Source organism: Tiliqua scincoides, chromosome 5 (assembly GCF_035046505.1).
Source record: "Tiliqua scincoides isolate rTilSci1 chromosome 5, rTilSci1.hap2, whole genome shotgun sequence".
NCBI classification, from domain to species: Eukaryota; Metazoa; Chordata; class Lepidosauria; order Squamata; family Scincidae; genus Tiliqua; species Tiliqua scincoides.
This window is the reverse complement of record NC_089825.1, coordinates 136,427,112-136,438,069: the sequence shown is the minus strand read 5'-3', so window position 1 is coordinate 136,438,069 and position 10,958 is coordinate 136,427,112. Positions and strand designations below refer to the sequence as shown.

At 44.4% G+C, this 10,958-nt stretch overlaps 1 protein-coding gene across 1 annotated transcript in view; it reads left to right on the top strand.

Moving 5' to 3' along the window:
* Window positions 1–560: 560 nt before the first annotated feature.
* LOC136653760 (vomeronasal type-2 receptor 26-like) overlaps window positions 561–10,958 on the top strand; it is a 50,699-nt gene continuing 40,301 nt past the window's right edge. The window contains exons 1-6 of the mRNA XM_066630640.1: window positions 561–820; window positions 2,953–3,244; window positions 6,134–6,988; window positions 7,742–7,969; window positions 8,446–8,572; window positions 9,229–9,576. Coding sequence (XP_066486737.1) covers window positions 561–820; window positions 2,953–3,244; window positions 6,134–6,988; window positions 7,742–7,969; window positions 8,446–8,572; window positions 9,229–9,576 — 2,110 coding nt within the window. The remainder of the gene's footprint in view (window positions 821–2,952; window positions 3,245–6,133; window positions 6,989–7,741; window positions 7,970–8,445; window positions 8,573–9,228; window positions 9,577–10,958) is intronic.

The following is a 10,958-nucleotide window of genomic DNA, read 5'->3' as shown; positions in this document are numbered from 1 at the left end:
AATCTTGATAATTCCCCCAAATTGAAACTTCCTGGTTTCAGTCTTGACCAAACAAGAGGCAACCTTAGAGAACAGATATCATCAATGTTCTTTGTCTTTAAAGTTTTTGAAATCTTCTTTCTCCTGTTTCTTTTTAGAGATTGGTTTTTTCCAAATGTCATTCTCTTTCTTGGGTTCCTGTCACACTTCCTACTCTCCGTCCTCCTCAGAGTTCTTCCTCTGTAGACATTCGTAGTTGTTTGTGAAGATGTGATCAACATTTTTTTTTTACATGTAACGTCCCAAACATTCAACTCTGACTAAGTGATTGTCACCTCTTTAATTATCCAATTAGCCACAGCTGCTTCTTCACATCCTTGGGGAATTTCAGCAGCCACTTACAAAACTTCAAAGCAACACTAAAGGATGTGATTAATATCCCCTGCATTATTCTGAGAAGGGGCTGGAGAGTCAGGGCTCTGTACACCAGACAGGTTATTCTTTAAAGGGTACAGTCTGGTACCTGAACCGGCAGAGAGGATTGTGATCGATATGAGCCTCCGGAGCACCAGAATGTCAACATGGAGACGATGGAAGATGGTCTCAAAGACACATTTCCCTGTGAGATGCTTGTGTTTATAGCCTTGGCACTTTTCATGCCTCAGCTGGGGCTCAGTGTTCCTGCTGGTAAATGCACCATCAGTGACCCTCTTCCCATTCTCCACCAATATTATCGGGCAGGAGACCTCATCATTGCTGCTATTGTCTCTCAGATCTACAGATTTTCAAACACAATAATTTATGAAAAACATCCATCCCAGGAACTCTTCAATGAGCTCATGTAAGGGAGATTCTGTTTTTTATGATAACCTTGTTTTGTCTCTGAGTTGAATTATTCTTCTCCAACCCAGTTCAATCAATTGAAATTAGTTGGAATTTCACATCTGGGGAATATAGAATTCTTGAAACTATGTATTTCCCCACTTTAGTTTAGTGTGTTTAGTGTAGTGTGTGTCAAATAGTGTTAACTACATCTTCTGAACACACTGGACACATGCAGAAAGATGTGCCATTTTCCCCTTGAGTTCCATCAGAACAACAGGATGAAGTCTCCCCACTTTGATTCATTTGGCATTTGATGCCACTGATGTTGATCCCATTTTGAGCATCCAGACAGTTATTTTCATTAAGGCAGAACTAGATCTTGGAATCTGTTTTCAGTTTCTTTTCTTTTCTGAACTATAGATTGTATCTCTGGTTATTATTCCATTCCGGGATGGTGTCCTGCACAGTGGAAGATTCTCAAATAGATAAATCCAAATTAAATTCTGGCTTTGCTTTCTACTTGAGAAACATGTTTATCAACACAATGCACAAGTTGCCACACAACCAATTTGTGTGCACTCTCTTCCTCATGTGCTTGCAGAAGTGCAGATTGGACAATCAAAAAATGTACCTCATTTCTTCTTGTGATCCCTAATGTTCAACCCTATATGTACATGTACAGCACCGCTGGGAAAGAGATGATCTCACAGAATTCTGTTCCCCCAAATTTTGCCTGCAGTATAGCAATCTCTTTTCCTATCTAAAAGTTTCCACCCAGGAGAAAGTTTCCACCCACAATTCAGCATTGTGATGTTCAAGAATTCAGATAAAATATTTGTCGGTGCAGAACATTCTGAACATACTAATCAACAGGGGCTTGACTCAAGTTGAGTCGCCGAGTCACTGCCCCCCTACTCTAAAAGCAGTCCTAATGGGGGCACTTTCTGGGCCTCCAAGTCACCTTTTGGTGACTCTAATAGACTTGAGTCAAATTGCCCCCTCTTCAAAAAGCCCCCATTTAAAAAGTGGGAAAAATGGAGCTACATCAGGAAGTGTGTGCATGTATTGGAGCTCTCTGAACACTGCCCTGCTGTCCCTGCCCATCTGTAAAGAGGGCAGCAGGGGTGGAAGGAACTGAGTGAGAACTGGGACAGAAGCGTCAGCAGCTGGGAGGCTTGCCAAGACAACCTGATCCTTGGCAGCCTTACTCACAAGTAGTTCCATTTGCACCGGCCATTCCATGAGGGTGCCCTCCTCTGCTCATAGACAGCAATAACAAACCCTACTATTTAAAAAAAAAAAAATGTCCACAAAGGGTATGCAAGAGCAATGGAAACTGAGCATTCTATCACATCTTCAGATGTTCAGTTCAAGCCCTGACAGCATGTGTTCAGAGAGGGGGCTGATTGTCATTGATCCAAGAGGGAATGCCACAACACCAAGAACACCCTTCCTGTGAATGCCACCCCCTTGCTTCAGTCCAAAGATTTGACAGTTAAACGTGACAAACTGTAAACTGTGTGGAGGTAGGAAGCAATACAACCCAGTGATGAGAGATATTTGAAAGAATCAGCTGAATTTCTTAAAGATAAGATATAGCAAGAAGACAATATACATTGCGGTGACGTGTATGCAAACAGTCCAACTCGTAGTTTCCATAGGACAGCCAGGAGATGGGCTGGAATTCATGGGGGTGCCCAGGTTGATGTGCCTATTTTTCCTCTCTCCTCACTAGGACACAGACCATAGCAACATTGGGGCTCTTCAGCCTAGAAAAGAGGTGCCTGAGGGGGCACATGATTAAGACATACAAAATTAGTCAGGGGGTGGATAGAGAGAGACGCTCTTTTCTCTCTCACATAGCACCAGAACCAGGGGACATCTGCTAAAATTGAGTGTTGGGAGAGTTAGGAAAGAAAAAGAAAATATTTTTTTGCCCAGCATGTAATTAGTTTGTGGAACTCCTTGCCACAGGAAGTAGTGATGGCATCTTTCCTAGATGCCTTTAAAAGGGGATTGGAGAAATTTCTGGAGCAAATTGGATCCAGCGGGGCTCTTCTAATGTCCTTATGTTCTTACAGATTGCATTCAAGTTCAAATTTAGAAATTGGCATTGAATCCATATGCTGTTTGTTTCATTAATGGCAGGATGATGACTCAAATGTACCAGCACATCCCAGCCTTGGAATTTGCAATAAAGGAGATCAATGAAAATCCCCACATCCTCCCCAACCTCACCCTGGGCTTCCACATCTATAATAGCCATTTCCGTCCAAGGTGGACCTTTCATGCCTCAATGGAACTTCTCTCCAGACGGGGCAGATTTACTCCTAACTACAAGTGTGATGCTGAGAACATTCCAGCAGCTGTCATTGGTGGTCCTAATTTTGATGTCGGTCTCCACATGGCAGCCATCCTGGGTATTTACAAGATGCCACAAGTAAAGTTTGCACATGAAGTGTTGCAGTTTAGCAAATTGTTCACATCTGTGTTGACTTTCAGGTGTGATTTTGCAGTTTGAAGTTCAGAAATGGTGATTTTTTTAAGGCAACAGGATGCATCCTGAGTGTCGGTTAAAGATCTGGTTGGTACTTGGGATAAAAGAAAAGAATACTTTGCAGCTTAATCCTGTGCAAATGTACTCAGCAACACTGGTGTCGCTAGGGGGTGCGGGGGGGCTGTGGGCCGCACCAGGTGATGTGCCTGGGGGGTGACCTGCCCTGTGGGAGGAGGAGGTGCCCTGTGGGAGGAGGAGGAGCTAGCCCATCATGCCATGCACCCTTGGATGCGAAATGTCCAACAGAGTGCAGTGCAAAAAACAGAATTGAAATTGCTCCTTTCATTCCAAAGTTATGGCCAAAAAACTGGAAGGAAAAAATGAATGGATCCCTAAGGAATGTGAAAGTGAGCCGTATTGCGCGTTTACTTGCAAATAGGCATATGTGCCATAGTCCAGCAGGAAGGGCAGGCAGAGAGGAATCCAGAATGATCCCGATCCAATGAATGCAACCCCTAAGAACACCCCAGGAGTTCCCTGCCTCCTTCCCAGCTGCGTCTATAGTGCCAGAAACGAAACCACAAGGTCGTGTATACTCGCGAGTAGGCTATGTGCCTTAGTTCATCGGAGATGGCAGGCAGAGAGGATCAAGGACTGCAGAATGCTCCTGATTCAATGAGTTCAGTCCCCCAAAACACCTCCCTCCCAGCTGCAGTCTATGGAGCCCTATGAAAAGCAAAGCAGCCTCACAGTCATGTTTACTCATGAGTAGGCAGATGTGCCTTGGTTGGTGCCTTGGTTGGTGGTCAGGCCAGGCAAAGGGGAATGTGAGGACACCAGAAGGGTCCTGATCCGATGGAGCTGGAACGCAACAGAAGGCAGCCTCCCCACCAATAAAAAGGACAAAAAAGAGGCTTCAGCTGGTAAGGGGAAGTTTTCTATTTTGTACTTGCAGCACCACACGATTCCTGAACAGTTTTTATCCCACAGAGAAAATTACGTTGAATAAGGCGATATAGTTGTTACCATGCTCCTGGGCATTATGGTCTGTTATACTGTTTTTATATTATGATGCAGGTCATATGTGTGGGTGAGTGTGCAGAGTGTGATTGTTGGAAATGTAGTATATATTTATGCTTGTATCTCAAAGGTGCATAAATTTCGTTCGGCTGTAGCACAATGATAAGAAAGTTACTACTACTACTACTAGGATTGGGCTCACAGGCTGCAATCCTACCAACACTTTCCTGAGAGTAAGCCCATTGACCACTATGGGACTTACTTCAGAGTAGACATGCATAGGATTGGGCTCACAGGCTGCAATCCTACCCACACTTTCCTGAGAGTAAGCCCCATTGACCACAACAGGACTTACTTCAGAGTAGATTCACTTGGTGGAACAGGACTGGCTCCCCCTTATTTAATTATTTCTTTTATTTTAAATGAATTATTTATAATTATTTCAATTTGCTTGATGATGTCACTTCTGGCCATGATATCACTTCCAATGGGTCCTGGACAGATTGTCATTCTAAAAAGTGGGTCCCCGTGCTAAAAGTTTGAGAACAGCTGCAATAAGGTGTTAGTAAGTTGACACGGGGTTTGTGTGTGAGAGACTCTACAACAGGGGTGTCAAACATAAGGCCCGGGGGCTGGATGGGGCTCGCGGAAGCTTTTTATGCAGCCCTCAGGCTCTCAGCTGTTGAGCACTGCTGAGGTGTTACTGCTGAAAGGGCAGCCCACATGAAAATTGGGCTCTCCCATATCTTGAAATATGATCAAGATTCATATATTTTCTCTTCTGTCATTTGCAGCTAATGAGTTCCTAAGTGAGAAAAAAGTGTTTCTTTTTGGTTATGACCTGTTTAATGACATCACTTCTTGCCTAATGACATCACTTCTGGCCCTCAGCAGGCATCCTGAATGCTATGTGGCCCTCCATATGAAATGAGTTTGACACCCCTGCTCTACAAGTTTTCAACATCACTAAAATCAGAATTTGGAGGAATAACACCATCATGTTATCTCTCAATCAATGCGTAATTTCATGCAGAATGTAATGAAGCAAACCACATTGAAATATCTGTGTTCTAACAAAAGGTATAGCCACAAAACCAGTGGGGGCAGGGCTATGGCACATCACCACACCCACCACCTGGGGCGTTGCCCCACCCACTGCATGGGGTGACGTGCAGGCCTCCCGCACCGGTTGACATGAATCCTAGTGACTCCACTGCTCAGCAATACACATGACTTTGTTAAATGGGGTTCATGCCCAGCAATGTTTAGATTCATACAGACCTTTGAAAGGAAGTTTTTTTTTTAATTATTATTTTTGAAATGAAATTTCAATGTTTTCATTTTTGAAATGAGTTTCAGCTCATTTTTGAATTCACAGCCGTCGGCATGAGAATGGACAGCACTTCTGCAATCCTGAGATTGACCTGAACTATACCAAAGAATCATAGAATTAGAAGGGGCCTAATAGGGTCATATTGCAGCTCAATTGCTGGTGCAATCTGCATTGACACAGGCCCTGGAAGGGGGTCAGAATTTGGCAAGCGCCACACTTGCCAATCCTTTCCCAATCCCAGGCCTGATTGCCCTCCTCCCTGCCTCATCACCCCCACATTCTGCCCACCCTCTCTTCTGTTCCACCCATCCTGCCTTTCCCCTCCCTGTTCCAACCCTTTCCTGACATGTTTCTGACAGTAGGGCACTGACGATGGTGTGTGGATATGTCCACATCCTTAGCTGAAGGAACAGAAATGCTACTTAAAATAGTATATCTACAATAGATCTTCCTCTTTCTTCTTTTTTTATTGTCTGTAGCTCACATATGGAACTGCTCCAGTGATGAGTACCAAAGAACGACTTGCTTACTTCTATCGAGTGTTCCCAAGTTCGAACCAGCAATATATGGGGATTCTCAAGTTACTGCTTCATTTCAGCTGGACATGGATTGGGATGATCTATGTAGATGATGACTGTGGAGAGCAGTTTATACAAGATGTGCTTCCCACATTTTCCCAGAAAGGGATTTGCTTTGACTTCATAGCAAAGATCCCAAAAATAGCATCTGCGAGTCAAGTCACTGAAATGGTGGGAGAAGGGTTTGAAACCGTCAGAGTTGTTTGGGGGAGCAGTGCCAACACTGTGCTTGTACGTGGGGAAATTCAAACCATGATGATACTAAGAATAATGCCTCATATTCTTGAATTTGAGAATGGACAAATGATGTCTAAAGTCTGGCTTCTGACAGCCCAGATGGACTTCACTTCATTTCCCTTCCAAAGAAGTTGGGACATCCACTTCCTCCATGGCGCGCTGTCTTTTGCCATCCACTCAAAGCAGGTGCCTGGATTCCAGACGTCCCTTCAGAAGAGAAGCCCCACCATGTACAAAGAAGATGGCTTCATCAGGGAATTCTGGGAAGAGGCTTTTGCCTGTGCATTCCCCAGCTCTGTAACAGAGAAGGAGGGCAGGGAGATCTGCACTGGAGAGGAGAAGCTGGAGACTCTGCCTGGGTCTGTGTTTGAAACGAGCATGACCGGCCACAGCTACAGTGTCTACAATGCTGTCTGTGCTGTGGCACATGCCTTGCATTCCATGTACTCATCCCAATTCAAACACAGTACAAGGATAAGTCACTGGAGAAGAAGGCCTCTGGATCATCAGCGGTGGCAGGTAATATCTTGGCCAGTTAAAGGTAGCAAAGTATAAATGTTTTAAAATAAGCACATCAATCGATTGCTTACTTTCAACCCTGCCATGGCAGGAGATATTTTGACAAGATCCATGAGAAACATATAAGAACAGGCCCTTCAGTGTGCACAGAGCTATTTTGTATCCGCTACTGTGATGTTCATATCTTTCATTTTACTGCCAGCCAGCTGAATCACATGAAGATCTTATTAAGAGTTGGGGCAGGTGGGAGGCAGGGAGGGTGGGGGAAGTTGGGGCAGGGGATGGGAGCGGGGCAGGAAGGAGGTGGGGCTGGCACAGCTCTGTGCCGCCAGATCCAGAACCCTGCGTTAAACCTCCTGGTCCAAAACGGGGCCTCCCAACTTTGCCTCAGCTAAATAGCTGGCTCAGACCTGAGTAGCCCATTGCGAGGCATGCTTGCTTACCTGGGGGGTGGGGGACAAATGTCCCCTTCCCCCGAGGAGTTGGCAATGGCTGCCAGGTGTGCATTGGATGCACTCGCAGCCATTTTGGTGCTGCTGTTCCTCTGGGCAGCTCAGGATTGGGCTACTAAGCTCCTTGTTCACCTTTTTCTAGTTCTGTTTCTGTTACGATCACCACAAGTACTTTGATCCCGTGAGCCACTACGAAGCAGTTAAAAACACCAATTCCCCTTTATTTATTTATTAGTAATATTTATGATGAAGAACATCTATGAGTGCAAACATTTATTGTTCTGTTTTCCCTTTAAACAAGCTCCATGGCTTTCTGAGAAGTGTATCCTTTAACAACAGTGCTGGGGAAAAATTGTCCTTTGACCAAGATGGAGAACTTGTTGCTGGTTTTGATATTCTTAACTGGGTGATATTCCCAAACCAGTCCTTTCAGAGAGTCAAACTTGGAACCATGGAACCACAAGCTCCCCCAGACAAAGTGCTCAAAATTCATGAGCATGTCATTGTGTGGCCCAGCCAGTTTAACCAGGTAGGTACTACAGACAATCCATGGGGTAATCAGGCAGTCTATACAGTTATTCTGGCACTGATATGACATTTGGAAGGCAGCAGGCTTCCTTGTGCCTCACAAATCTGCCTGGATGAGACCGGAAGTTGCTTCCAAGGACCATGTTCTGCAAGATCCAGCAACAACTAGACCCACGTGTTCAGTTAAAAAGGGTTTGGAGGTAGATATTTTCTTGAGTAAGTTCTGCTTCTGAGTAACATTTAGATAAGGATGTATGTACAAGTACTGCTCCAAAAGCAATCTCTTTACAGTCATTGGTGCTCATTCAGCACACTTCTCTTTTAGGTATTTGGAAACACCTTGAATTTCTTTTCTGAAGACATCTGCCTCCACTTGGAGGTCTTCTGAAAGTGGGACAAAAACACAGCTCTGGAAGTAGTGTGTAAACACACACTTGGTTGAATGTTAAACCACTGTCCTCTTTCATTTCTGAACAGACACGACCTCTTTCTCTTTGCAACAACAATTGCCCTCCTGGCTACAGTAAGACCAAAATAGAAGGGAAGCCATCTTGCTGTTACAATTGCCTTCCATGTCCAGAAGGAAAGATTTCAAACCAGGAGGGTAAGACCTACTGTGTTCACTATGAGCTAGATGAACTGTAATCCAGCACACGCACACCCAGGGACACCATAGACCAGTGACTTTCAACATTTTTCATGTCAAGGCACAGTGACAAGGTGCTAAACTTGTCAAGGCCCGCCACCGGGTTGTTGACCATTGACAAGACACACCAAGCTGCATCCTCTCAACAGTCCTGCACTGCGATTCAGGAGGCCAGTGCTGCATCCACCACATCCAATATGGGACTAGAGGCTGCTGGAGGTCAACTTGGGGTAGGAACATTTGTCCCCTTCAGACTTACTCTATGGGGCTACTCAGATCTGTGACAATGATATTCCTGCTGCAAAATCTGAGCAGCCCTGAGTGGAGCTTTCAGGCCCAAGGGGTTGGATGCTGTGGAAGCTGCAGCTGCCGTTCTCGCAATGTCCCAAGCCTGAACCATTTCAACAACTTTGCTTGTCATACTTTGTCTTTACAGGCATCAGAAAAGAATAATTTATTTTTATTTTCCAATTCAGATTGCAAGTCCCTAATGGCAGAAACTGTTTTTTCCAGTCTATGTACAGCACCATGCACACAGGTGGAATAATAATAATAGTAATAATATTTTTTTTTCCTGCAAGAAACTGTACAGAAAAATCATATTTCTCTTACAGACATGGATGATTGTGTTCAATGTCCAGAGGATCAGTATCCCAACAAGGACAAGGATTCCTGTCTTCCAAAAGATATCAGCTTCTTGTCCCATACAGAACCTTTGGGGATTTCTCTATCCACTTGTGCTCTTTCCTTGTCCTTCATCACCTCTTTGGTGCTTGGGATCTACATGAAGCACCAGGACACTCCCATCGTCAAAGCCAACAACAGGAAACACACCTACACTCTTCTCACCTCCCTCCTGCTCTGCTTCCTTTCCGTGTTTCTTTTCATAGGCCAGCCACAAAAGTTATCATGCCTTTTTCAACAAACTACTTTTGGTATCATCTTCTCAATGGCTGTTTCTTGTGTGTTGGCCAAGACCATCAGGATCCAGGATCAGGACGTGGGTGGGGAAAGGACTGTCAACCTTCATCGTCCTTCCCTGCACCCTTCTTCAAGCCACTCTTTGTACTGTGTGGTTAGCAACCTCTCCCCCATTCCCAGATTTGGACATGCACTCATTTGTCAAAGAAATTGTACTGAAATGTAATGAAGGGTCACCTCTCATGTTTTACTCTGTGTTGGGCTACTTGGGTGTCCTCTCCCTTGTCAGCTTCTCTGTGGCCTTTCTAGCCAGGAAGTTGCCGGACAGTTTCAATGAAGCCAAGTTCATCACCTTCAGCATGCTGGTCTTTTCAAGTGTGTGGTTGTCCTTTGTTCCCTCTTACCTGAGCACCAAGGGGAAGTACATGGTGGCTGTAGAGATCTTCTCCATCTTAGCCTCCAGTTCTGGGCTCCTGTTTTGTATCTTTTCCCCCAAGTGCTACATTATTCTAGTGAGACCTGAACTGAACAAAAAAGACCAGTTAATGAGAAGGAACCATTAAATAATGAATTAATATTAAGTAATGCCCTAATATTATGTTGATTTTGATTAAACTGCATTACATACAAGATTTCTGTTACTCAGAAGTGACAATTTCTTTCAGATAGCCTGAATGTTCAGGGAAGCGTCAGAAGACCTTCTCTGTGAGGGCCTCTCCTTACATAACCCCCTCACATGGGGGATGATTTCTTGGATTATATTTCATTTTATGCTGCTGCTTTGCAGATATTTTTAATGCTTTTTCATATTATCATTGTCAGTAACTGTGAGGTAGTAGCTTATTCTTGCTGGCTCGACAACAGAAGAGGATCCTGGGCAAGTTAATCAACTGCCTTGTCTTCTTTCCCTCAGTCTGCAGTTGGAAGCTCCCACCCATCCAAGTGGCCATCCAGGATTAGGTGGTCATCTGTAGGAGGAAGAGTAGGATATTTTGCTCTCCTACCACCGTGACTGCAGAACGGGAGATTTTTCACCTCAGCCAGACTGGCAAAAGTCCTAGATGAAATTTCTTAGCTAAGTGCTCCTTGACACTTATGGTAGAGATTAGATTTAGGAATTGATGTGCATTCTGGAGACATCAAGAAGGGGGGGCAAATAGTCCCAACAGCCTTCTCATCTCAGGGATGCTGGTACCAGAATCCCTTGTCCATGAATTGTAAAGTGAACTTCAGAGCTACTTTAGCTTGGGGGGGGGGGTGCTAACTAGATATTCCCCAGTCTCCACAAGATGAAGATCTATTCTATATTGGTTTACACTGCAGTGCTGTTGGGCTGTATCTTTTCCTCTGTCACATCATTTTTCTGAGCCCCCAATTTGGAAATACTTCCAAACACTGAGAGTTAATAAAAAGGAAGAATTAA